Source organism: Drosophila sechellia, chromosome 3L, assembly GCF_004382195.2.
Source record: "Drosophila sechellia strain sech25 chromosome 3L, ASM438219v1, whole genome shotgun sequence".
NCBI classification, from domain to species: Eukaryota; Metazoa; Arthropoda; class Insecta; order Diptera; family Drosophilidae; genus Drosophila; species Drosophila sechellia.
Window position 1 is genome coordinate 7,909,497 of NC_045951.1, and position 27,379 is coordinate 7,936,875.

General features: G+C 41.1%; 3 protein-coding genes and 2 long non-coding RNA genes across 15 annotated transcripts in view; 1 reads left to right on the forward strand and 4 right to left on the reverse strand.

Annotated features, from left to right (window-relative positions):
- The window catches only part of LOC6604813 (sterile alpha and TIR motif-containing protein 1), a 38,403-nt gene that overhangs the window by 7,268 nt on the left and 3,756 nt on the right, over positions 1 to 27,379 (forward strand). For 4 of the 9 annotated variants that reach the window (XM_032718924.1, XM_032718921.1, XM_032718920.1 and 1 more), the window contains 5 exons: positions 14,228 to 14,506; positions 20,643 to 21,025; positions 21,432 to 21,822; positions 25,197 to 27,122; positions 27,184 to 27,363. In XM_032718924.1, coding sequence (XP_032574815.1) covers positions 14,228 to 14,506; positions 20,643 to 21,025; positions 21,432 to 21,822; positions 25,197 to 27,122; positions 27,184 to 27,363 — 3,159 coding nt within the window. Of the gene's footprint in view, positions 1 to 788; positions 1,069 to 14,227; positions 14,507 to 17,585; positions 17,933 to 18,026; positions 18,228 to 20,642; positions 21,026 to 21,431; positions 21,823 to 23,632; positions 24,906 to 25,196; positions 27,123 to 27,183; positions 27,364 to 27,379 lie in introns of those variants that run through there. The other 5 variants (XM_032718923.1, XM_002029621.2, XM_032718925.1 and 2 more) reach the window with 5 other exon arrangements.
- LOC116801134 lies at positions 2,773 to 4,674 on the reverse strand. The gene is made up of 4 exons (XR_004361790.1): positions 4,010 to 4,674; positions 3,852 to 3,950; positions 3,027 to 3,500; positions 2,773 to 2,948 (listed from the first exon to the last, which is right to left on the reverse strand). It is a non-coding gene; the product is annotated as an uncharacterized LOC116801134 (long non-coding RNA).
- On the reverse strand, positions 8,922 to 13,064 carry LOC6621839 (dyslexia-associated protein KIAA0319-like protein). The gene is made up of 8 exons (XM_032718931.1): positions 12,315 to 13,064; positions 10,966 to 12,249; positions 10,778 to 10,909; positions 10,611 to 10,719; positions 10,358 to 10,548; positions 9,782 to 10,298; positions 9,555 to 9,722; positions 8,922 to 9,493 (listed from the first exon to the last, which is right to left on the reverse strand). The coding sequence occupies exons 1-8, from the start codon at positions 12,918 to 12,920 to the stop codon at positions 9,291 to 9,293; spliced, it is 3,210 nt and encodes a 1,069-aa protein (XP_032574822.1). The 5' UTR covers positions 12,921 to 13,064; the 3' UTR covers positions 8,922 to 9,290.
- LOC116801135 lies at positions 14,540 to 18,767 on the reverse strand. Of its 2 annotated transcripts, XR_004361792.1 has the most exons (3): positions 18,418 to 18,767; positions 15,891 to 16,242; positions 14,540 to 15,830 (listed from the first exon to the last, which is right to left on the reverse strand). It is a non-coding gene; the product is annotated as an uncharacterized LOC116801135 (long non-coding RNA). The 2 variants fall into 2 exon arrangements; XR_004361791.1 differs by having other exon boundaries at positions 14,540 to 16,242.
- On the reverse strand, positions 18,862 to 20,107 carry LOC116801133 (zinc finger BED domain-containing protein 1-like). 2 transcript variants are annotated; one of them, XR_004361789.1, is made up of 3 exons: positions 19,883 to 20,107; positions 19,524 to 19,678; positions 18,862 to 19,456 (listed from the first exon to the last, which is right to left on the reverse strand). XR_004361789.1 is itself a non-coding variant. In XM_032718933.1 (2 exons), exons 1-2 carry the CDS (start codon positions 19,725 to 19,727, stop codon positions 19,034 to 19,036), a joined length of 627 nt encoding a protein of 208 aa, XP_032574824.1. In that variant the 5' UTR covers positions 19,728 to 20,104; the 3' UTR covers positions 18,862 to 19,033. The 2 variants fall into 2 exon arrangements, 1 of the variants encoding a protein (XP_032574824.1); XM_032718933.1 differs by having other exon boundaries at positions 19,524 to 20,104.

Consider the following 27,379-nt stretch of genomic DNA (forward strand, 5'->3'; position numbering starts at 1 on the left):
TGGAATTTATGGGTTAGGGATTTTCCAGAAAAGATTTACTTTTATGGAGCATTAAAAAGATCGTAAAGCAAAGGGTTAAGTTCTCTGTAATATAATGCTCGAAATTGATGCGCATTCTTCAGCTTGGAAAGATACTTTTATTTTTGTTTTATTTTGAGAGTATTTTTTAAGCCTATTTGCTTTTCACATGTTTTCTTACTTCTCAATTAGCAGCTTCAAACGATCGTTTGCCTATTTCCAAATAAGATACAAATCAGTTGGGGGAAGCACAGAAAAACTTACTGAGTGCAACTCTACCATTGGGCATTTATCTGGAGAATACGCAGAAAACTATCCATAGAAGGAATCCATAATCAGTTACGCTTATTGTGTATCTTGCAGATACATTTGTCACAGGCACGGCCAGGCACGAAAACCAGTTCTGTGGCATTTCTTGTGTAAGCCTTTCTGAGCGCGATTTTTTGTGGCTCTTTCGCGTATCTTTCGGTTAACGGTTGCCAAAAGCAGACAAAACACAAAATTCGAAATAAAAACAAAAATAAATACACAGATAATCACAATAAAGCACGAGCACAAAAACCAGATGCTTGATAATTGTTTATGCGCAACAATACTGAAACGGTAAAATACTTTTAGCCAAGAACACTTTCTGAATGCGATTATGCGGATAAATTACTCGGTCGGTCTTCTTCTGCTGTTAACCCCACGGAATGCTAATCGTCTGGCTTGTTAATAATTATATAAATGAAAAATGTTTTTGTTTTGGTTCTTTTGTGTCTGTTGCAAAGAATTCCTAGGAAAAATGCCAACGAACCCACCATAAATAAAGGCTAAACAAACAGCGAGTGCACGAGGGAAAACCCCAAAAATTAAACAGATTGAATTTGAATAAAATTGAGAATCAAAGTGCGGCGAATCCCAGTGAACGATTAATCATAAACAATGGTTGTCACATCGACAAGAAGTCCGCTGCTGGCGCAAACCCAACCGGCAAATGCCTCAACCAGTGGCACTCACACCTCGGCCGCCCTGCGATCGCGTCTCATATTTCCCCGGCAGCATTATCAGGTAATTGTCAATCAATTCCGCCCAAAAACTGCCTCAATGAAGGGTCAATTGTGCCGCAGAGTCAAGGGTTTTGTGTTAAGTGTTTGGGTCACAGGGTACATTAACCCCGAGGCGCCGTCGCCGGTAGCAAATGAGCAACCAGACGACGGCGAGCGATCTCCTCCTAATGGGTCAGTGAAAGGCGGCCCGAAAGACCAAGAATGCTCATTTCCATGGACACCTTTAGTACCTATATAAAAACATGATTTTATGATTGCTTCTCTGACGCAATGGCATTGGGACCTGGGTTTCTTCTTTCGTTTGAAAGAAAAAGAACGCAAACAAGACGTCTAAATTTGTTAATGACTTCGAATGCACTATGTGTAGGATTCCTGGAAACTGCAGTGGTATATTATGTGTCTAAAAATGTACAAAGTTATAACGAAACATCCGGATGCGAAATCTGGAAGTATTATTTCTAAAAAATCACGTCGCCCTGATAAAAAATGGAAAGTAAAAACAGGAAGTGATTATTTGTTTCATATTTGTCATTACTGGATTTTTACAGTATATTATAAAATTGGCTTTGGTTAAAAAAGATATGTTCTCAGCTTTCACAAAATCAAAATGCATTTATAACCATTTTTAAAGGCCAGCGCAGGTTGTAAATGTCATTTAAAACTTTAAATATGCGGTCATAAAAAAACTCAAACTGAAAAATTAAAACGCACTTTGAATAGCTCCAATCTATTAAAAATAAACATTAATTTTCCACTTTTCAAACACGTTTTCCTTTGGCAAATTCAGAGAACAAAACAACACAAACCATTAAAATTGCCGGCACATAGATAGAACGATAGCAAGCTATTTGTTTATAATTAATTTCATGCGGCTTTTGTTTATTAAGACACAAATGCGTCGACTGGAAATGCGTCAACTGCAGTTGGCCCGGGGATTTCCAGTTGCCCATTTAAAGTGGTTAGCCCAGATATATCTATTTATATTGAACGATTCCAGACGCAACGAAACATCTGCCAATTTGCACTCTCGACCTGGGCCAAGAAAGTATCTGGGTAAAATTCTCTTAAATTGATTAAAGATTTCTTGTATCTCCTCTAAAAATATAATTGTATTCGCTTATATAGCCAAGATCTGGATCTTTGTTGGATTTTGTGCGTTGCTCTTCGTCTCGTTCTAAAGTGGAACCGAATGTTTTATTTCTGTACCCTGCTTTCCATTGCCGACGTCGCCTTTGTCTATATAATGTAGAAACTACATCATTTGATTTCCAGTACGTGCTTCTTACGGCCTGCCTCACTGACTTTAGTCGGCGCCGTTGACGTCAATTGGGGGAACGGACTTTACGACGAACGGACAGATGAGCGGACAAACGGGCGGACTGCGGTGTGGCAGGCGATCATGCCGTGGTTTGGGGGATTTACTCTTGCGCCGACTATTCCTCATCTTGGGGCAGATATTAAGATGTTAAGATATCTTTCGGCGCCCCTTCGGTCTGTTTATAGGATCAGTGCTGTGGTGGGATTGCAGTTACTAAATTTTAGTTCTTTCACTTGATTTAAGATTTCCATTATTGAGAAATTTGTTATTACAGTTGGAAAAATATGGGAAATATGGCTTTTCAATTAGAAAAGATATTAGAAGGGAAAAGGAGTAAACAAAGTTTATAATACATTTTATGGATTTCATTTCAATAACTCTCTACAATAAATAAATCTTATATTAATCCATTTAAAATTATTTCCTCAGTGATTACACTTTTATCACAACTGAAATGACATCAATAAAAACCATTTTCCAAACAGCCTTTCATTTAATTTGCTGAATTATGGACCGCTCTCGTAGATGTTTACCAGATAGAGACTTGTTGGTCCAGTTCAAAGCTGCAATTTATGAATGAATTCAATTAAGATGATTTTCTTTCCCGAAGCGGGGAAAACCCCAGAGCTCGTAGATCTTACACGGTCCACTTGAATTGCAGCTCAGCTCAATTAAAAGATAAAAAGCAACAGGGTGAACCATTAATTCAAATTTGCAGAGGTTTTTGTGTGCGAGAAAGAGAGGGGAATTTAGAAGAGAAAGAGAGGGGTAAATCGAAAACTGTAAGAGATTTACTCTGATCTCTATAAAATATACGAATATTAGCAATTTAAGACTCCAATCCAAAAAGAGAAAAACGAAAGAGACAAGAGCAACAAGTTTTGAAAGCTTTTTTACCAGATGGTAATGCCTCGTTCTCACTGCCAGTGTTGTTAAGTCAAAATGCTAAAAAGCGCCAATATTGATGTTTCTCTCTCTCTTCATATTGCTCGCTCTTTCCCTCCCTTTTGTTTGGGGGTGGGCAGGCGTCAAACAAGTTTACTTTGCTCTGCTTTTGTGCTTTTCATTCAGTTTTCATAACTCAGTTGTGTTCGTCGCCGTCGCGCGTTCAAAAGCTGAAATAAAAATACCAGTGCTGAAATATATAAAATCAAAGCGCAAATTACAAAAATAACGTGATTATTACCCCGTTAATACTATCATAAATAATGATATAAAATGTATGTTCAGGTTATGTGTTAACAAATAAAACGGAAACAAAATAATATTCTATATTTTAAGATCGAAGAAGCATTGAATATTAAAAGATTTACAATTGTTTATAGTGATTAAAAAATGCAGTAAATATATTGAGTGCATCTTTCCTAACCTTTCTTTGCTTAAAATACAACTTTAACCATAAGGTAATAATTATGGAAAATGTTTTAAAAAATTGTGTGATATTAAAATTTTTAATATATATCTACCTTTGAAATCCAAACAATATTTGCCAATATTTCGAATTCAATGTTGAAAACGTTTCGTTGTAAATTTTAGCAACAGGAAGTTCTGTATAAACTTTTCCCCTGAAAAGACATAAAAATCTTGTTATTGTTTATAGTAGGGGTATAATAAGGCACCTCACCCCTTCCTGGCCACAATTGGCTGTGCGATGGGTAATGTATCTTATAGATAGTTTGCGTAGTTGTTGCTCAGTTTCATGGTCGATTGCCTCGATTATGCTTTCTGATTGCACTACACACAGTGTCGGCCGCACATAGAGAACCCATTAAAACGATATACATTTTGGCACTTTTACCTCGTCTCCCAGATTGGCAGTTCGCCCAGGTGAAAAGAATCTGCGAACCGGTTTTTCGATGTACAGGTAAACCACATAGATATGAATACCATTTTTGTTTTTTTTTTGTTTCTGTGAAATGTTTTCTTTCCCTCCGTTTATTTATGGCTTATCTCAGCCAGTACAACTGATATCGAATCGCGGTCGCGACAAACATGTACAAAAGACATTAGTCCGGCCCACGCAATCGGGCAATCAAAGGGGTAGCCGAAAGTAAACACACCCTTGTTCAAATTGCAGGGATTGCAATCTGACCCGGCCTCTGAAAATATGGGTGTCCAATCCCCATAAGGGATAACGTGGAAATCGTTTCCTTAATGCGACATATTGTCTGAAAAAAAGTGAAAACAAAAGCAAAGTTTGTAAAATTTTTGATTTTATAGTAAGCTTAAGGTTTTACTATCTTAAATTCTTTATAAAAATTTTGTATTAAATTGTTTAACATTTACGCATATACAAATTTACAAAAATACAAAAATTGTTTAACATTTACGCTTATACAAATGGAATTTCTAAATAAATTCTTTTCATTTCCTGATGAAATTATAGTTTAAGTCGTATGATTAAGAGCTTATCTTGACTTATTTTGAGGGCGCTTTAAAACGGACTGCGATTTCCTAAACATCATGCAAATGTAATTTCACATTTAAAAACAATAAGAAAAGCCACAGCCTAATATATATAATAAAACGTATCCGTAGAACCACAATTTATTAGGAATACAAAATTCAAGATAATAATTTGGATCACTTCGCATTCTAAGGCATTTCTTCGCGATAATTCTGAAACAATTGATTCGCAGAATCTTTGGTTTTTAAAACCCCCTTACCCCTTTGCTTTTCATCGTTCCTATGGTTAACTTTTGGCAAGATTCTCAGGTGAGCCAACCGCCTACGCAGTGTGCTAAATGTAACGTCAAATTCGAATGCATTAGATTAATCTCTGGCTAATGAGACAAATTTCAGACAGATCTAATTGGCAATGGCAGTCGCAATCGCAGCTGTTTCAGCTGCAGTCGTTGCCATACAAAACATGCAGATACAAAACGTAGATGCAGATACAAATATAATCACAGAGCACAACAATGCCACTGACATAGACCTTGAACTTGTGCGATTTTTCCCGTTTGCCTTGCCTTTTTTTGCCTTTTGCCGATTTTCCTTTGCTCAGCGGCTTGCATTATCTATCGCAGCGGGGCAATTTGAATAGAAAATTGAGTTTGGAGGTGCAGGTGGAGCTGAGCGGAAATACCTCTGCCTGCCATGTCATCGTAAATATTTTCCCGCTTTATTTTTCATTCAATTTGCTACCTTTGAGTGCTCAAATTGCAAAGCGCGTCATTCGCTTGGCAGGTGGAATGGCAGGTGCATCAGGTACAAAATATATGTCTCCGGGGGCAGAGAGCTCGAGAAGTGGGCAACTAAAAGCCGAGTCGGAGACGAAAGTGCTAAAATTGAATCATTGAAAGTTGGCTTAAATAAGTGCACTTGAAGGTGCCAGTTGCCAAGAAGACAGTGAGTGGAAATAGCCATATTTTTGTAGGCCTTTTTGAAGCTGACTTATTAAAGTTATCAATTATAATAAGGTCGCATTTGTATGTCAAAAGCTAAAGAGCTCAAGACGTTCAAAGCTATTTTTAAGGGTTATCTAATAGGCAGGAAAAACATAAATTAAAATGAATACTACTAATATATTTGAAAGGACAACCAATAGTGTTGTGAGCGAGTGTTTGTTAAAGCGATCAATAAGAATCACATTTTACAACCCTATTATCTCTTGAAGTTAAAATGGTGGATTTTTAACAAACCCCTTTAAATATTTCTGTATTTGTTTTTTCCTTAGCTCACACTTGGGTTAGACTATTCATCAACTTTTCGCAGTCAGTGTTTGCACTTCCAGTTTGTTTATCGCCCTCGCCCACACGACAACCTCAACCTACGACCCATTGGAAACAGTCTCAGTTTTTGTTTTCTTATTTTTTCCCCTGAAATGTCACTCTGCCCACATTGTGGAGCTCTCTTCGCATTTTCTTCTTTTCGCAATTTCCCCCTACGTTTGCATTTGAAATTCGCCGCCCTAGAACAATAAACTGGCTTTATGACAGAAATTCTCTCTGTTTGTGGGGGGGATTGGGTTGAAAAAAAGCGGGAAGGGGGTTGCTACAAAATGGGTTGGGGGCTGGAGGATGCTACTGTTCAAAGCAAACAAACAAAGTTTGGCATTCATAGTTGAATGCCAGGGACTAATTAAACAATAATAAAACGCAAATAAAACGACAGTATAATACGTTTTATGGTGCTTCTGGCACCCCTTTACCAGCCACCCACCCACCAACTCATTCAGCCAAAAAAAGACCCCTAACCCCTTCCACAAACCACCAAAAGTATTCCCCATATCAGCAGCGCCCAAAAATTATTGTCACGAATACATTAAAAATCACTCAAGCGTTGTCTCGTGTGCCAATTTTTTTTTTTTTTTTTTGTATATATATATTTGCTAAAATTCCGACCCCCATCCCATTGCCCAATTTAAATTTAAATCACATAAAAATCAAACAAAAAACCCACATAAAAGCCAGTTTTATTATTCCATGTTCTATTACGGGTTCTGTTTTTTGTCTCCCCCCTTTTTTTATTTATGTTAATTGTTGAAGTTTTATAACTTTTTAATGAAACAGCCAAACGAAACTGAACCAAAGTGAACCGCAAATTATATGCAAATCCACAGTGATGAAAAAATCCCTACCTTGAAACGGTTTTAGATTCGGAATTTGTGACAAGTCTTCAAAACTAATACTTTGATAAATCAATAAAACTTTGCTAATCATCAAGTTTGTTTTGTGTCTTGGGGCATTAAAGTGACTAACGAATACCCTTCAGCAAGAATTGATATTTTTTTCATAAGCAATACAACTGAATTAAATATAAAAACTAATCATTTTTGTTCAATTGTTATTAATTGAATTTTGTTAATCGAATACCAGAATTCTAAAAACTTACTTAGTGCTCGAGGACATCTTTAAATTAACATTTTAAACCATTTAAAAAAATTTGGAGTTTAGCAGTGCCTGGACCGTTGTTGAATAATTTAGATAGCAACTTAATTATTTAATTGCGATTCATCTCAAGTCTAAATCGTTATTTATCTCCCTTTGTTTCACATAAATCATCCACTGTCAAAAATCCATTATGAAATACTGTCTGATTTGAGTGTGAACATTTGTTCTTCGTTTTATAATTTTTAAAACAAAATAAAGCCCTCGCTTAATTTATGCAAAATGATCATAACTCAAAGCGACAGAGGAATTCACCTTTAAAACAAAACAAACAGCTAAAAAAAACTTGGTTTTTTTCTTTCTCTTTTGCTTTGGCTGATTTGACAAATGACAATAATAATGATAATACCAGTAGCCACCTGCTGCAGGGATTCGGTGAATAATACTATAGACGTTATTATTATTGCCCAGTCCCACAATGTGAGCAACTGCGACAGCTGTAAGCTGTCGACGGCATCAGCGCTATCTGAGATCGCAGATCATGCAAATTAGTTTGCCATCACAAATTAAGAAATTAAGAATTCATAATTTCGGAGAAGTTCGTGGAAAAGAATTCAGAGGCATTCTTCGAAGACGAGTGGCGTTTAATTGAGACTTATGAGGGGAAAACAAACATATAAGCGAGCTTTAAATACCGAGAAAATCGCAGTGGGTGGGTGGGGTTGGTGGTGAAGAGTTCAAAAACCTTACCTTCAGTCAGGACATGCAAAAAGAGGCGAAGGTCGATTTGGCTTCGACTGAGCCCTGAGCTAATTAGAGTCAAAGGACGTGGCACAATGGTCATGACATGTGGCAGTCGACAGGCGACGGGCGCCACATGGATATGGGTGAATCGCGTGTTTTTGGCCGCTCCCAGCTGTGAAAAATGGGTCGCGAGTGACAGGCAGCTAAGTGTGGGTGTCGCACGGTGGAGACGGTCCACGCGGAGCCGGCCAAATCCGGCTAAAATCAATAATAAACACGCAAATACTTAAGCTCCTGCTCGGACTGAATCAGCGAATCTTTAAGTTATTTCGCCAAAAATCGTAACAGACAGCCACACTTAAAAGAATTACCAGTGTGCACAAAGTATTAAAAAATGATAGCCGTGACAGTTTTTGTCTCGCAGTTAACAAGTCAAAATGATTTTTTAAACTCATCAACAAAATATTTAAAACATATCTATCATATCAATCTTTAAATACCATTTGAACCCATTAAAACCGATAAGATAGAAAATTAAACTTAAAATATATATCAACCAATTTTTGGGTAACGAATTATTTGCTGTGTAAAAATTGGCAAGAAATCCGCATTGGAGCCTAGTTTGGTGTTGTCTTTTTGTGTGTGGGCTGGAAATGCGTCAATGTTTGAATTAAAATCTGATCAAAGTAAAGAAGCTGCCAGAAAAACAGCAGTGATAAGTCAACAAGTCGTGTAAATATCATCAGAGGCATGCCCAGCTGTACCCGCCAAAGAGAAATGTTTTTGAATGCATACAGCATTCGATTTGCTGATATGTCCTCTGCATACAAATTATCCAAACGCTGTGCCAAATGTGATTAATGATTGATCAAATGAATTGAATGACATTTGCCTTGATTAAGCGCTCGTAAATTAAACCAACGACATTGGATTTCCCCGTCAGCCACAAAGAAATGCATATTTCATCTATTAGTTTCGTTTAATGTGGGTAATAATGCACTTTTAAGCAGTTACATGTCGTTTGTTACATTGATTCATTGATTGTGAACAGCTATGTCTATATACACACATAAAAAGTATCGCAGTAGAAATAAACATTGTAAATAATATTTGTTGCACAGCAGCAGCTTAAAATAATATAAACAATGGCTCTTAACTTAAAATAATTGCACGTAAAGGAACTTATAGACAACTTGACTTCAGACGAGTTTTGCGGAAAGTACAAAAGATCCGAGTACATTATAGAAATACAAATAGATATCACACACACGGTATAGTAGATCGACTAACACACACATATTTGATCTCCTTATCCTGATGCATATACTTTTATGCCTTGATCTTGCGGCCCAGCTTTTGTGTTCCGTATTTATGACCATCCCGGCCGGAAAATCCGCTGCCTCCACTACTTCCATGTCCATGACTGTGAGAATTGTGCGACTTGTGCTTGCCCAGACCATTGGACTTGGTGCGGGTCTCAAAGAGGACATCGGAATCCGTCTCCGATTCCGTCAGCGATGTGTTTCGAGAATCTGCAGTTGAAAATATAGATAAATAACTCCTTCGCTACGAGAAGATGAAATTGGTACTTACAATTGGCTGCTTCTTCATCCTTATTACCAATCAATGAATATTTTTGCACTTTCTGGCGAAGACGGGGCTTTTTCGACTGTCTGCAGGCACAGGCTATGCCCCAAAATACTCCAGATAGCAAGAGGCAGCCCACAATCACACCAACAAACACATATAATATGGACCAGTCTGAAAAATGTACAACGAAATTAGCGACCTAATGCTGTAAATAACATTATTAAACTTACCGCAGTTCGCCTCCTGGCTATTAAAGAAGAAGCCAGCCGACGGCATCCAGAACGCCTCGCATATGCAAGCTCTTGTAATGGGATTACACGAGCCATGACCGGAGCAATCATTCTGGCAAACGGAGGTGCGAATATCCACGGCAAATGCGCCCAGTATAGATGCATCCTTCTGCAGTTGGGCTCTCAACTGCCGCTCCACTTGCAAACCATCCAATACCTTACCCTCTCCATCGTTCACATAGAAGACCAGGACAGTAGCGTCCGTATGCAAGTCATATTTTAGCTCCCTGACCTGGATCTTATTCTCATCTCCCAGCAACAACTGCAGTTTTTGCACCACCGAATCCAGTTCGGATTGTACGAGCACAGAGATGCCCATAGGCAGGGTCATTTGAACCAAGTTCAACAGCTTGGGATCGCTACGGACATTCACGCTGACAGTATCTGAACTGGTCAAACCCTGATCGTCGCTCACAGTCAGTGTGAATACATAGCGGCCTTGTACTAAATTGGTCAACTGGAAAATTGTATTAATAATATAAGTCGCAGTGGGATTAGAGTTAAATCTTTACTCACAATCATTACGGGCTCCTTGTCGGTATCCGCCACAATAACGCCCGCTGCCAGACTGTGCTCGTCGCGTGTCCAAAGATACTTGACCACAGCCAGATCATCCCAGGATTTAGAACCATTGAAATAGATGGCGGTGGCCGGCAGGGTGACGGTGTGATCTCCACCGGCGTTGGCTATTGGAGCTGCGTTGCGTTCTGGTGACGGTATGTAATGTAATTAGGAGCTATGAACTACTGAAGATTATGGATATGATTACCTTGAACAATCTTCACCCACGTGGTGTCCGTAGCGGTGTTATTATTTTCATCAGATACGGTTAACTCGAACTCATAGAGCCCCAGAGTCAGGGAAGTGGCATTGGCAATCTGTAGGGTTAAATGGGATTGCATGAGGTCCAACATAACGATATATATATGTACTTACTGATGAGTTGGACTTCAAAATGACTGCATTATTGGGTCCGCTCAGCTGCTTCCATAAATAACTTTTGATGCCAATATCGTCTTTGGATTCGGAGCCATTCAAAAGCACCCAATTAATGGGCAAGCTAGTAGTCTGTAAAATCGATGATATTAAAACGAATGAAATATAATCTTTAAAATAAAACCTACCGTATTGGTTCCTGCCTCAGCAACTGGTGGAGAATTCGTGGGAGGCTTCACAAACACATGGACCTTAGCTGTACTCGATTGCCCACTGCCATCGGTTACTTTTAGAACAAAAGTGTACATGCCCTCCTCCAAATTTGACAGCTGGACATATGGTGTTCTTGTTCTCTGCATATCCACAGCCTTGGCCTCGTCGCTAGCATCCTTGGTCCACTCCCAAGCAACGATCTCGTGATCATCCGAACTGGCTGTGCCATTCAGAGTGACATTATTGTTGGGCAAATACAAAATGACGGCATCGCCGGCATTTGCCACCGGAGCATAATCCGTCTCCTTAAGAACTGCTATCGTGGCAGTGGTTGAATTGGTCACGTTATTTGAATCGGTTACGGTTAGCTTGAAGGTATAGTTTCCCGGCGAAGTCAGATCCAACTGGAGTGTGTTAACCTCTGGCAAAACTGGTTGGTAACCAATCGGTCCCGAGATCACCTCCCAGTGCCAATTGGTGATCTTATCATCATCCGTGCTGGTGCTGCCATCGAGTATGGCATTGGTGGTGGGCTGACGGATGATCTGCTCCCTCGGCGAAATGATGACTTGTGGTGGCTGATTGATTCGATTCTCGGGAAGCACTGTAACATTGGCAGTTGCCTCACCAAAGGTTCCATTGTCTCCAGTTACAGTGACTTTAAAAGTATACAGTCCCTCCGAGAGATTCGATAGCTTAACCTTCGATTTGCTCTGATCCGAAATAGTGCCATTCATAGGACCCTTGGGTTGTGAAATAAGTGTCCAAAGATATTTGTACTTGGTATCGCTGGTTTGCTCATCGGGAACTGTAAACGCCGCTAGGGTCACCTCCTGCTCCGGCAAACGAACTTCCTTAGACATTACAGAGACTACGATATCCTTGTTCTGCTCAGCCTTCAAAGGCGGCGCTGATACCTCCGGTGAGTTCTCACTAGCAGCCGCTTCTTGCTGTCCTGCCTCCTTGCTGGTGAGATATGAGCTATATGGAACCGCTGCCATTACGCACTTCCTCTGTTTATTCCACACAAAGCCTTCTGGACAAGTGCACACTCCTCGCACGGCATTTGGCTGTAGTGGTACACATTGTTGCGGTGGTGGACAAGGTGTCTCCATGTCGCAGGTGGTAAACTTGGCATTCGAATCGTAGTAACCGAGCTCTTCGTTGGCCAGAACATCGTTTTCGTCGGGTTGGAAGATCATTTGATTCATTCGCTTGTCGGCCAATGGGAAATCTTCGTCCTCATAAACGGGGGTTTCCTATACGGAAATGTTATAAGATTAATAAAAATCTGGAATATAGAGAGAAACCAATATCCAATTACCTGATTGCGAGCCAGGTAGCTCAACTTTCTGGGCTGCTTCCAGAAATTAAGAGCCGCTTCATCGTATGGCAGAATCTCAGCATTCTGTTTGGCTGCCTCCGCCTTGAGGAGCTGTGGCCAGGTGGCGTCGCCCAGTGGATTGACCAGTACCATCTGAACCTTTTCGTTGGGCATCCGAACCCTGAGCTTGGGCAAGCAGGCCTCGTTGCTCTGGCATCGGATATGGTAGCATTTGGCCTTAAAGACGAGGACCACATTGCAGGCACTGCTGCCATTCCGGGGCTTTTCGCAGCAAGCCTGTAGGCAGTTCCAAAGATAGGCCTCCTCCTCCAGGGGCTCCACCGCATCCGGCGGTGGCTTGTACTCCTCGAACACACCCGCTTGCTGCTCATCCCGCGGCGTGGCGTTTTCGAACACGTGCCTCAGCATCTTGTGGCACACCAAATTGGGCGATATAGCAGCGCCAACTGAATTATCGGGGCTGGTCTCCTTGTGTTTCTTACTTCCACCCAACAGAGCGTTTTGCGTTGTGACGTCGGCATATGCTGACGCCATCGCAGTGGCCAGCAAAAGCAGGTTGCAAATCCGTTTGCCCACTTGAACCATCGTTACCGTGGGTTCCACCGCAAGTAGCCGACTATTTGCTGGTGTTTCGGAGTTTAAATCGGCAGCAAAACACTGGCTCTGCGATTTTTTCTTTCAGCCAGCGCACAACAAAAAAATAACCAATTACTCCAGCTGATAGCTGATTTATTATGCCAGCCCTGCGCAGTAAGCAGTGTTGTAAGTGGCACGGCATATCGAGTTCCAAAGAGAGTGGAATGAGTGTTGGGAGGTTTCTAGCGGAATAGAGCGTTAGATACGCAAGTTACCGCTGAGCAGCAAACAACGAAAAAGCTTGGAGCTAAGCTTTCTCTCTGGTTTGCTTGGTAACGGTTTACGCGTTTGAAAGAATTGCGCAATTATTGATTGAAATTATAATTTATGCAAATATAGTAGCTCTTTAATTTATAATAAATTTCATAAAGCATGTCAAATAATGCGATATGAATCATCCAATATGCCCATTATTGCTTTCGGATGATATTATTATAACCGCTGCTGTATTTACTAAAAATGGTCTCGTGCTTCCCACACGCAAAATACACTACAAAACACACCCGTCGTATGATTTAAATGGTAATAAACACAACCCACGCGCCAATCGAATTTCACAAATCGCATTGCAGAAAAATTAATTTCGTTTCAAGCAAACGCAGATAAATCACCGTATTGTATTTATGCAAATTTGTAATTGCAAAACACGCAAATGCAAACCAGGGAATATAAATCAACCTGAATCCACCGAATCAACCAGAACTTATGCTGCGCCTTGTCGGTTTTAAATCCATTTAAAGTCCATTTATCTAACCGCTAAAACTCACGGCCTTGTTCAGTTTTTTCATGGTCAGCCCTAGTTTTATCTAAAGCTGCAGCATTAAGTAACCAAAAAATATTGATTGTAGGCACACCTGGTTGTGAAGATCCGTGAATTTGTAATTCTAAGTGTATTTATGGTAATCTACTTAACTGAAAAAAGAAATTCTTCCAAGTAAATACTTAATTAAAAGTCATGGATGCATGCAATTTGAAGAATTCCCATTTAAACAGCCAATCAATAAATACAACACATAAATCTCATTGAATGGAACGTGTTAACCATATAAAGTGTTTTAATGGCACATAAATTGTATGAATATTTTATTACTTCATGGGGAATCCAAAATTTCTGTATGCTGGCTGCTTATCAGCAAGACGTTTGAATTGAAGATGTGCGATTTGTCGGCAATGCAGTTGTATTATACCTTTTAACATACAAGAAACATGTTTTGCCACTATTTAATTTAATTTAATTATTTTTGTTAACTCCACAGATGACAGACTTCTCGGATAGCTCGCCAAGTGGGGTGCTGAGTCCACCCACCTCGCTGATCGAGAATTTCCACAAGAAGAACAGCTCACCGCAGCCACTTGGCAGTAGCAGCGCCATAAGCACCCTAACTCCAACGACCTTGAATGGATCCGTGGTGGGCGGTGGAGTGGGTGGTGCTGGACACCACAGCATCGCGAATGGCAGGCAAATCAACACCAGCTCTAGTTCATGCAGTAGTCTTAAGGAAACCTCACACCAGTCCACATCCACATCACAACAGGTAGGTTTCGATAATATATAAATAATGCGAGGATCACTTTTGCAGTAATATATTTAAGAGATAAGCCACTTATTTCCTAGTTTTTACCTACTGATAGTATTATTTAGGCATACCTTTACCAGGAACACCGGTTAGACAAAATAGAATCTGACGCAGCCGTGGTCATCAGCTCAGATATCTGAAGTGAACCGTTTGGAATCTAGTAGAGCTCGCATAATGCCGCTATTTTTAACGCATTACTTAAGGAACCCCCCTAATCTCCAGTACCTTTCGGTGGTGCGGCTCCATCGATAAGTCTACAGGTTAACACTTGATAACCGATCCTCAGTTCTATGATGAACTCAACGCCCTTGCATTGGAAACCATTCGTCATGATAAGATTACCCTTTCGTATTTCATAGCCCCGCTGGCGACGTTCTGGCTGCTGGGCAAACAAAATCGGTTTTATTAATCACGTATTTATTATTTGCCCGGCTTGATTGAGTTGTAGCTACATAAATAAGCATTCAAACAATTATTGAACAATTTAGTTGAGGGGAGAGTTGCGGCAAAAGGCAGTACAAAACGTGCCGCAAATATTTTTTAAACGTTTTAATGACCTGTTAACAAGTTGTTTATGCTTCGGTTTTACGATTCGAATAGATTAGATACGAGAATTGGGTTTTCACTAGAATTTGCATAGCCAGCACACGTTTTAATCTTTGCATTTTTTTTTTTTCCCCGCTTTCATTTCGATAAGAATGCTGGCAATCTAATAGTCGACAGTTTTTATCCGCTAAAAATAGATACTGAGCCATTTGCAATTTGTTATTTGGATTGTCCATCAACATTTTACATTTTTGATATCACGCACTATCTGATCTGTAGACATAGAAATAGTTTTGACCTGATGGAAATCGATTTTGATAGAAAAGTTCCTATGCTCCTGACCATTCATACCCCTAAAAATAGCCCCTGACCTGGTCGAGCTTTATTCCCGCTTTATTTAATTTACTAAATTAGAACTTGACAGTTTATAATGAGTTAGACAGAGAAATAATTCGCTTTTGTAATAATTTTATGACACATTTTGCGCGCTAGTTAAGCGCTGCAATGACTGTCGCAAATGTTTTGTCCCTTACACAAGCAAATGAGATAGATTGCTACTGTCGGGGTTATGGAATTCGACATACTCTTAATGTATCTTTTGTTGTTTGAAATTATTAGTAATAAATATTTAAAATGGATATAACTTGTAACAGAAAGAAGAATATGAAATGCATCTTGCATACTATATTTCCTTTTAAATTAATTATCCACATAAGGCTAGCCTGTCTTTAATGAGCTGCAAATATACTATTTCTATTAAATTCTTGCAATTATTATTTTTGCAATTAAAACGAACCACCAAAATGAACGTACCCCACACAGTCTAGGGTATCCAAACAAAAACAAATTCTCCGCAGTCTTCTTCTTGGGGTCTCTTATTGACTCGCTTTAAATGGAGGCTGAGTCACTTGCCGGCAGCCGGCACACTTCGTCGCCATCGAATTCTACGTCAGCAGAGCAGAGTGCTTCCAATTCCGGCTGGTTCCATTGGTCACCCGTTCCCCGGATCTCTATTTGTTATTCGTGAATCGTGCTGAATTCGCCGGCTCACTTGCTTATCTGTGCACATCCTGGTTGTGACTGAGATGGTGTGTTTCTGGTCCAAGTTCAACAAGCATCTTCATTGCGATGTGATTACTGTTAGTTTGCTGTGATCATATAATAATAATAATATAAGCGCCAAATTCATTCATTCAATAGAAAAAACACAAATTCACACTGCTTCGGCGAATTGGTTCTCTTTGAGTAGCATGCCAATTTAAGTTTTCCCAGGAAATAAGCTTTATTTTAGATGGTTAGCAAGCCAATTTTGCGATATGATTTGACTTTCGTAGAAATGGTTGAGGTAAACCAAATGAATAAACTGCCATGACGCGGGATATGATTTGAAATTACTTTGTCTAAGATCTTTACCCAAACTTTAGGTTGCGAAAAACAAATACCTGAAATGTGGGATCGAATCTTCTTAAAGCCAAAATAAATAAATAAAAATAGCAAACAAACAATAAAACCAGTGCCATAATATTGTTTAAATACATTTAAAGCCCATTTATTTCTATTAGACAAGCCCAACGGTCTCAATAATAATTAGAATATTATAAAGGCTAAGCAAATTTGCTGAATAATTATGCATATATTAGCACTCAATTATTCAGATACTAAATAAAAGCAAAACAAAGCTCTTTAGCTCGCTCTCCCAATAAAACGTCGCGTGCTAATCAGAAAAGTAAACATCGCAAATTGAAATGAGCAGAAAGAGATACAATCACAAAGTATCTCGAGTCAGAAAATCCGAAGGAACGAACTACAAATCGACCGCAAGCCGAGAACTCGTTAATTAGAGAAGCTCAAGCTTGAAAAGCTTAGACATCCGTACACAAACGCGGATCGAACCCGACTTGGCAGCCTGAATTATGGAAATGCAAATTATTCACGGCATAAATTAAAGATTAAGCGAAGGGAAACACGGCGAACATAAACACACACGAACCCAACAACAAAAAAGCTGGGGGAGAGCCGCACAGACTTGTATTTACAATTTGATTTCCTAGAATTCCTCTGTCGCAAAAACTCATACGCTAAAAAGCTAAACCATGTGTTGCCATTTAGCTGCTTAGTTGTCTCTGTTCCTCACTCACTGTCTCTCTTCTTACACGGAACGCAAATTTGAGCAACTTTGTTTGTAGTATTTGCAAAATTTGTTTTCAAATTTGCATAGCATGAGAATTGTATAGTAAATAGTCACTGAATCATCGTTATCTTAGCATTTTATGGCCTTATGCTCCCTAATTGCAAATGTAAAAAGCACCTTTATTTTATATCTATGTATTTCCGAATACAAACTTAACTTTTTCGCTCAGTGCATTTCGTCGATCGCACTTTATAACGACGCCGGCAGCGACGCAACCGCGCTGAAAAAGCTCTCGAGCTGCCAAGCTCCCACGCTGCCCGTGCCTGTGGAGCTAGAAATTTCGTGCTCGGCGCTCATTTTTATTTTAGTTAACGAAACGAACGAACCAGCACCGCGCTAAGAAATCCAAGAAATACTATTGCAAAAACACTCAGCCGAGGCGGAAATAATTTTGCTGTAGTTCTTTTTTGCTAGCGTGTGTGCCGTCGAAAAAAAAGAAGAAATAATACAAATTAACTTTATAATAATTTTCTCCTATGCGAGTACCGAAACGAAATCAATGAGCAAAGAATCGTCGGTTTTTTGTCCATTAACGAACAATTAAACGAACTCTCTTTGTTATCAGTATTGCACAAATAAATAAAACCCAATCACACCACGAACAACGAAAGTAGTAAAGAGAATACCAACGAAAAGTGAAAAAGTCAGTGAGTGAAAAAAGTAAAAGTCCTGCAAGTTGAAAATTGTGTAGCGCAGAAAGTAAAGTCTATATGAAAATATACTTTTACATATTTTCTACAGCCGTGTGTGTCTGTGTCTGATAAGCCCCTCATCCCAACCTGATTATTCAGACATATAAACGCTCGCATACGTTTATATGTATATGTCCGAGTTAAGTGCTTTATCAAAACGGAGGCGTATACGTAATATGAAATTCAATTGAAGTCGACGGAGTTTTCAAAGAAGTTGCCAACTCTGATCTAAAACCAGCGATCTACGAAGGTTAGTCCGACCGATTCTCGAACAAAACATCATTGTGATAATTTAGTAAATGACGCAGAAATCGGCGGAAAAAAGAAACACAAGTGATATCTAATCTTTTGATTTCGTGTCCAAGCAAAACTCCATCACCCTGCGCACTTGTAAGGGAAAAATATTTATTGATCAGGGGTACTTGAATGTGTTACCTTACCGATAAGTTTATGTCAGCCGACTGGGGTGCGAAATGTTTGCTGTTCGCTTTGGCCAACATGTCGTATGCGTAACGCCAATTCAAATCGCTCTCGATTTATGTGTGTGCACATGTTTTATTGCCCAACCAGAAGAACGCCTTATAAAACCGATCGCAGCCCACACACTTGTATATATCAACGTTCAAATGTTCAACTTGTTTGACTCTTGGGGCTTCTTCTTCGCTCAATTCTTGATGGCAGACGCCAGAAACCTGGCCAAAATTAGATTTGATTCATAATACGCGAACATTTGTCAAAACGTTTCGAGCTGCGGCTTTTCAGCAAACAAAACCATAAATAGAAAATCGCCTTCCTTGGGTTTTTCCTAGAAAGTTATGAATGTCAAAGCTGAGAATAAAATCAATATATATTATAAGTATTAATACATACTATTAGGAAGTAGTGTTGGGTAATCCTAGTTCAATTTGAGGAATAAGTTCGTTCGTTCGTTTAAAATCAATGAACTAGGTCGTTCATTTAGTTCAATCGTTCATTTTTTAAACTTGCTTAAAGGTGCTTCAAAAAAAAAAAATGTTATGAATTTATTTCATACAATGCTGTCATTGAAAATTAATATTATTTATTCAATTGCATGCGAGCAATCATATGTGAGCTCATAACAGTTGCCTCACTCTCAATAAAATGAGCTGTAACAGCAATATAACTTTCATTTGCAAGAGAGGTCCAACAATCCGTTGTCAAACAAACTGCAGATGCCAGCTCCATTTTTTCTTTGACGCTACCAACAATTTCGTCCCGAAGCTTTGGAAGAAGCACGTTGGACAGCGTTTTTCGAGTGGGCATCTTGTATCCGGGGCAATTAGACACATCATCTATGAGCTGCTTGAAATCAGGCTCTTCTACAATTCGCAATGCATGATGACCTTTTGCAATCATACGAACTAGTTGCCTATCAATTTTCTCAGCTTTCCCGGCAGCCGGTGGTCGTTGAATGAACGAAGTTATTACTTGCTGTTGGGGTCCAATTATCTGAGGAGTCTATGTTAAAAGAAATCAAGAATTTAGTAAGCCTACTTAAATGAATAAATCAAAATATTATGTTTACATTTGCTTCCTGTCGGCTTTCATTGGTTTGGCGCTTTGTTTCCTCCAAAGCTGCTGGGTGGTTATTTTTAAGGTGACGCGATAAGTTTCCTTGCGATCCACCAGCCACACTAAGCACAGTTTTGCAGTATTTGCATTTAGCACTCTTCTCATCCACTGAATCAAAGAAATTCCAAACTTTGCTATGCTTTCGTTTTGAAGCCATAGATACGCACAAACTTGTAAGCCGTAGTTTTAAATGTATTCGAAAATTAATCAGCTTATTCGATAAGCGAACTTTCGAACTAAATGAACTAAGACCAACCTATCGAACTAAGTGAACTCAGACCGACCTATCGAACTAAGTGAACTCAGACCGACCTATCGAACTAAGTGAACTCAGACCGACCTATCGAACTAAGTGAACAACGAACGAACGATCAGGGTAAGAGATCAAAATGAACGACGTGAACTAAGTGAACTATATTGAACTAAGTGAACTAAATTGAACTATCGAACTATATTGAACTATAAAGGCAGACCTAGTTCGTTCGTTCAGTTTGGTGAATAGTTCAATTTAGTTCGTTCGTTCACGAACGACACAACACTATTAGGAAGTGATGTCTAACTAATTAAGTCTTGATGAGAGCATCGCCAAGTTTACTGACCTAGGGTCAATGGCTTTTAATAACCAATCTAAGAACTGATCAATGAAGTAACGCTTGCCGAACCTTTTTCAAGGCAAATCCCTATTCAAATAGATTTCTTTTCATGTGCCATAAAGCATTTGGTTAGTTATCACAATTGAGGAATTTAGATAGTGAGGCCCATCCATATATTTTTTTATAGGTAAGCTCCATGCACATATTGTACGTCGATCCCAAAACAAATGGCTCATTTGATTTATAAAGACCAAGTTAAGCACCCGGGCCCATAAAATGCGAGTGCAGATAGCGCCAGACGTTAGAGCATATTCACAAAAATACATACATATACGAATATCTATATAATATTTGCACAGAGCTGAGGGGAAAATATGTCTCTGTACGCCACAAATTCCTCGCATTTTTCCGCCTATGAGTCTCAGGCAGAAAATAACTCAACTTTCTATAATTGTATTCGTCTGTTGTTTGCACTGCAGGTTGTCAACAGCAGCAGCAGCACAACGACGCGGGTGGAGAAGAAGTCTCAGCGCCTGCACCACCACATAACCTCCTCATCCTCCAGCTCTTCAACCACCCAGGCTCTGTCCACCTCATCAGAGATGAAGGCGGCGGAAATCAAGCGCGATCTCACAAACATCCAGAAGTCCATGTCGGAAATCAACGATCTGGCCAAGGAGCGGATCACCGGCGGACCTGGATCCATTAGCACCACCTCAGCCTCGGCGATCACAGCCCCCAGCACGATGTCCCAGACGACGACGACGAGCCGGCTGGCACCCAAACTCACATCCGCCCATCCGTCAATCGACGATCTCAGGGGTCTCAGTAGCCAGGACAAAATCACCCAGCTGCAAAAAAAGTAAGTGATCATTATGTGGCCCTCGGGGGGAGTCGGAATTTTCCACAATTAAATAGTGACTAGTCGCAAACTTCAGTTCTGCCTATCTATTTAGATAGTCAATCATTAGTGATAGTGACACATGCTGTGGAAATTCTTATGATGTTGTCGTTGGTAACTGGAACTTATTTCATATGCTAACCAAGTGTATCTTATAAATTAAAAACTGGTTCTGAACTTTAGAATTACACCGAAAATTAATAGTTATGAATTTACTCGATCGCCGCATAGTATTCTTTGTAATACCTTAGATATTCTAATATCATATGACATTAAGACGTTAATTGGACATTCCCTGACCTCAGAAGCGTCTGTGTATTTGAGCTTCAGCTTGTTAACCCATTTCTCAAATATTTTCTCTCGACAGACTTCGCGCCTCGTTCGAGAACCTGGTGGACGACGATGACAGCAATGTGATCGTGACCCTGCCGGATGACGACGACTGCCCGCATAACCACTTTGGCAGCGGCCTCAATCTCACCCATCCCACCGCCGCCCAGCTGAGTGCCAGTGGGCTGAGCGGGTCGAGTAAGACAATCGACACGATCAAGTTTCAGGAGAAGAGCATGAAGACCGAGTCCAAGACCAAGGTGGTCACCGATGGCTTCAGTTCCGAGCAGGCCACCAGCAATTCGGCGGAGATGAAACGTTTGCAGGCCGGAGATATAGACTATCAAGAAAGCAAGGGTGCGTCGGCGATGAGAAATCGATTGGAGATGGATGGTGTCAAAACGGAGGAGAATGCAGCCGTCATTAAGGTGAGATTTTATAAAATATGTTCTAGACACTGGGGAAATCAGAGCTAATAACCTTTAGCATTACCAGGCAATGAACTCGCCGCCTAAAATGGTACCCAAAAACAAAAGCTTTCTTTAGGAGCTTTTTGGCACACTAAAACGGGGGAGTTATTCCCACCGAAGGGTGGTCAGCCCCTTTAAAAAGCTTTCGCTAACTGTTAGACCGTGACACTCCTTTCAGTTGGGAGTTCATCGCGTGCATGTTAAGGTCGCATAAGGGACACCAGCGCCCAGGCGTTAATATCCCAGTTCTGGGTGAAAACTGTCTCAAAGTGAAAGTCGTCAAGTCGAAAACCACTGCCGCTTACTCTACTCGCATAGCAAAGAAAATCGATTGTCTGGCGCCGAAAAGCGGGCAACATTCGACGCGAAAGTAATGTGAAATGCTCCTTAACAAGTGTCTGCTCCTCGGGAGCCCCAAATTCATCCGGAACTATTGCAAATCCAAACAGGACAAGCCCACCGGAATGTTCCGAAGAGTTCAGGTACAATAGGACCCAGAATGATATAATTGTGTTTGTAGTTTTTCGCCATTACACCTGTTACCCAGGGTTACCTGAAATCGTCAGAGTTTGGGGAAAAACACAGTTCCAACAGTAGATTTTATCTAATCAGTACTTGGAGCGGCTGCATTACATCATTGTGGATTTGCATATGTATATGAGACTTAATTATTTTATGATTGGATAATGAAATTTCTATTGTAAATGTCAAGGATAGTCGATTGTTTTTGTGGATCAGGGAAAAAGTACAATCATTGGGGGAAAATTGCGCACTTGTATACTTATAGGCTCAAATAATTCATATCTATAATTAGTATTGGTGTTTTAGGTTTTATGTGGTTTAAGGAGCTTCTCCAGTGTTATAGATATGAATTATTTGCATTTGCATCTCATTTTGAGCCATTGAAAAAATCCACTTATGATATTCATCACAAAACTCTCCATCAACACGTCGTCCATTGAAGTCAGATCCCCCTTACTGGATATATACCATCTCAATCCATAGAAAGATATATAAAATCTCACACGAGGGCATCAATTAGATGGGCTGCTTTTGCTTGGCCCTCCGCCAAAATATAAGGCAAACAGACAGACGGTCACGCTCCATGTTCCACCAACAAGTGCCTGGGTTCAAACATTCATAAAAAATCCAATAAAAATACTTTGATATGGATTGGCGAATAATCCAAATAGTCTTTGGACATTTGCGTCAATTGCAAGAATCGCATGGAACGGCACGCACAAAATTATTTTCGAGAAGTGGAATGGAGAATGGGAGAAGAATCGTATAGAAGTCGTACTACATACACCCTCATCCTCAATCTTCTCCCTTATTTTTGATTTATTTCCCACGAGTTAACGCTCCGAATTTTCGTATGTTCTATGGCAAAAACAACACCGATGTGCTCTCTTTATTTTATTTTCGAAATTATTTTGAATAAAACGCCTCAGAGCTATAGGCGGACCTCAGTAGCAGACAGACGAGCGTCGTGAGCGTTTCGGCAAATCGAAATATATGTAGTTGAATTATACAATAAAACGGAACCGTATAATCATTTGCATATATAAGAAACTGATGTGTGACTGTGGCTAGATCGTACTAAATACAAATAGAGCGCAAGTGACAAAGACTTCCTAATTAAAGCACAAAATAAGCATACAGCGATTTTGTTTACCAATGGCAATATTGTCGCAGGTGGAACGCTCTACGAAAGATATAGAAACCGACCTTCGAATATAGAAATTGTTACAAACTGAATAGACTCAGTGGTGAAATTCAATTTAAAAAAAAACAAGTGGTTATACAGAAAAGTGTATTGAAATAAACTCATCTTAGGAAAACCGCACTTAAAGGTCACAAAGGATGTGTTAAAACCGAACGAATGAAAACTTAATGAAATCAGTTTGAAAAGGGAAAGAAGTATCTATCAAAAACGGATAGTCGAAAACCTAGAGACAGATGGCCTACCGCTTTCGACGCTATGTGAGCTTTTACCAATGCCTTCGTTAAGTTTCCCCAATTCCATATGCAAAATTGGCTCAACAAGTGTTCGATTCGGTCATTTCATGCCCTGCAATGTGAATAGAATCATCGTTTTGTACAGTGAAGCTGTGTCAAGTGCCTTGTTAATTACCATCAAGCTGTAGAATTATTACAAGTTCCATTTGTCGGTCAGTGTCACACACAGATACAAAAAAAAACACAACAACACCCGAATACACTGAAACAAATAGAGAAACAACACCACACACAGAGAAAGTGACGGCGACGTCGACGTAGCCAATTTGTGCGCTATTTTTATGTGAATGAAAATAAATAAAATACCAAGTATATAGCAGGCAAAAAATACGCGGACGAAACAGCAGCATTCACATATAAAAGTACACATACACAAGTTATATACGGAACGAAATAATCAGCAACTACCGAGCCGACTTTGGCATTGAAATACCTGCCACCTCTTTGCGAGAGAAACAATGTCCAATCAGGCACCCTGGCCCGTTCGCAAGGGCATCTTCCGTTCGAGCGGTCAGTCGGATTTCACGCCCACCCGATCGCCCAGTCCCATTGTGGAGATGCCATTATCCCCGCCGCCGGTTGCCACGCCCTCGAATAGATTTGGAATCAATGCACCGCTCTCCCCACCGCCGCAGCCCATTCAAGTGGTGGCGGGTTCAACGACAGCCACTACCATGGCCACTGCGTCCGCTGCCAGAATGTCTGGTGCAGCTGCCTCCACTTCATCCTCGTCCTCCTCTTCTTCGTCGTCGCAGTGCTCGTCGCAATCCTCGTCGAGTTCTAGTTCGCACACCAGAGTACGTAAAAGTTCTAACCCGCCCCCACAGCCAATTACCAGTTGCCCACTGTCGCCACCACCACCACCACAGCAACAACAACAACTACCACCACAACTGCCACCTCCAACGCCCATCAACAACACCAACCACTCAGCAATTACAACACCCAATCACAACAATAACCACAACTGCAATCAAATGAGAAATGTACGCGAAATTCCCATTGAGGTGGAGCAGAGCAAGGTATAACAGAGATGGGGGCGCGTTTGTTAAGCTTTAGTTTAGATTTAGGGATATATTGAGGCTATACGTCAGTCTAATACTTTCTAGCGAGGTATAACTTGTGTATAACAGTTTCAAAGCTGTTATACCGGCAGTTTTTAATGTCCCAATTCAATTGATTGTTTCCCCAAGACCCCTGATGAGTGTACATACCTGTTGTTATGGCATTATAAAATCGAAAGATTTATATTTTATGCATCCTTACTAATTGCTTCATCCTTTTCCCACTCAACGCCTCACCATAATATCCAGGAAGCCCTCTCACTCCGCACCGGCGACATCACACAGCAGGCGAGCAACAATGTGGCGGCCTCCAGTATTACGGTGCAAAGTGAGAATTTCTCCGCGGACAAGAAGGCGATATCCCAGTCGCAGCAATCGCAGACGATGACCTCCAACGGGATCATCAGTCAGGAGAAACATGTATCCTCCGCCTCGCAGGCAAACTACTCGATGTCGCACAAGGGCGTTTCCAGCACCGGCAGTAGCATGATCACCAGCTCCTCGCAAATGTCCGCGATGAATGGCCAGATGCTGAAGCTCGCCGATCTCAAGTTGGATGACCTCAAGTCGCTGACAGCAGGCAGTGGTCAGCAGGAGATCGAGCAGACCATCAACAAGTATTCCAACATGCTGACCTCAATAGTGAGCTCCCTGCAAGAAGATGAGCGAGGTGGTAGTGCCATAACCGTCCACGATGTTGGTGGCAAGAAGTCCCAGTACCTGGAGAAGATCAACGAAGTCATTCGTCGAGCTTGGGCAGTGCCCACACATGGCCACGAGCTGGGCTACTCATTGTGCAATTCCCTGCGCCAAAGTGGCGGCCTCGATCTTCTCATGAAGAACTGCGTTAAGCCCGATCTCCAGTTTTCCTCCGCACAGCTTCTTGAGCAGTGCCTAACCACCGAGAACCGCAAACATGTGGTGGATAATGGCCTCGATAAGGTGGTCAATGTGGCCTGTGTCTGCACAAAGAATTCCAATATGGAGCACTCCCGCGTGGGCACTGGCATCCTGGAGCATCTGTTCAAACACTCCGAGGGCACCTGTTCGGATGTGATACGGCTGGGAGGTCTGGATGCCGTGCTCTTCGAGTGCCGCACCAGTGATTTGGAAACTCTGCGACACTGCGCTAGTGCACTGGCGAATTTATCTCTGTATGGTGGAGCCGAGAACCAGGAGGAGATGATCCTGCGCAAGGTGCCCATGTGGTTGTTCCCATTGGCCTTCCACAACGACGATAACATCAAGTACTATGCCTGCCTGGCCATTGCAGTGCTGGTAGCCAACAAGGAGATTGAAGCCGAGGTGCTGAAGTCTGGATGCTTGGATTTGGTGGAACCCTTTGTCACCTCCCACGACCCCTCGGCCTTTGCGAGATCCAATCTGGCACATGCCCACGGGCAAAGCAAACATTGGCTTAAGAGATTGGTTCCGGTTTTGAGTTCCAATCGCGAAGAGGCCCGCAATCTGGCTGCCTTCCATTTTTGCATGGAGGCGGGCATCAAGAGGGAGCAGGGTAACACAGACATCTTCCGGGAGATCAACGCTATTGAAGCTTTGAAAAATGTGGCCAGCTGTCCAAACGCCATTGCATCCAAGTTCGCCGCTCAGGCTCTGAGATTGATTGGAGAGACAGTGCCTCACAAGCTGTCCCAACAGGTTCCCTTGTGGTCCGTGGAGGATGTGCAGGAGTGGGTGAAGCAAATCGGCTTCAATGACTACATCGACAAGTTCAACGAGTCCCAGGTGGACGGGGATCTTTTATTGAAGCTCAATCAGGATAACCTCCGCGCTGATATTGGAATCGGTAATGGAATACTGCTAAAGCGTTTTGAACGCGAGCTGCAAAATCTCAAGCGGATGGCTGACTACTCGTCCAAGGACACGGCCAAGATGCACCAATTTCTCTCGGAGATCGGTACTGATTACTGCACCTACACGTATGCCATGCTGAATGCTGGAATCGACAAGTGTGCACTGCCGCATGTCAATGAGGATATGCTGATGACGGAGTGTGGTATCCACAACTCGATCCATCGTCTGAGAATTCTCAATGCGGTCAAAAACTTGGAGAATTCGCTGCCCAGCTCGTCGGAGGAGAACATGGCCAAGACGTTAGATGTTTTCGTTAGTTATAGGCGATCAAACGGCTCCCAACTAGCCAGTCTTCTCAAGGTGCGTATACTTAATGTGCTTGAAAAGGGAATTACCACTTACAAGATCCCATTCGTTACAGGTGCACCTGCAGCTGCGTGGTTTCTCCGTTTTCATCGACGTGGAGCGCCTGGAGGCGGGCAAATTTGACAACGGCCTATTGAACAGTATTCGACAGGCAAAGAACTTTGTCTTAGTATTAACGCCCGATGCCCTGCACCGCTGCATTAACGACGAGGACTGCAAGGACTGGGTGCATCGCGTGAGTACCGCATTTG

Bases quoted from the DNA above. Each gene is read 5' to 3' on its own strand.
- LOC116801133 (XM_032718933.1), bottom strand. From the start codon at position 19,727: ATGGCTTCAAAACGAAAGCATAGCAAAGTTTGGAATTTCTTTGATTCA. The intron at 19,457-19,523 runs GTAAACATAATA...CTTTTAACATAG, and splicing joins AAAGCCGACAGGAAGCAAAT to ACTCCTCAGATAATTGGACC.
- LOC6621839 (XM_032718931.1), bottom strand. From the start codon at position 12,920: ATGGTTCAAGTGGGCAAACGGATTTGCAACCTGCTTTTGCTGGCCACT. The intron at 10,720-10,777 runs GTAAGTACATAT...TTAACCCTACAG, and splicing joins TTTTGAAGTCCAACTCATCA to ATTGCCAATGCCACTTCCCT. The intron at 10,299-10,357 runs GTGAGTAAAGAT...ACAATTTTCCAG, and splicing joins ACAAGGAGCCCGTAATGATT to TTGACCAATTTAGTACAAGG.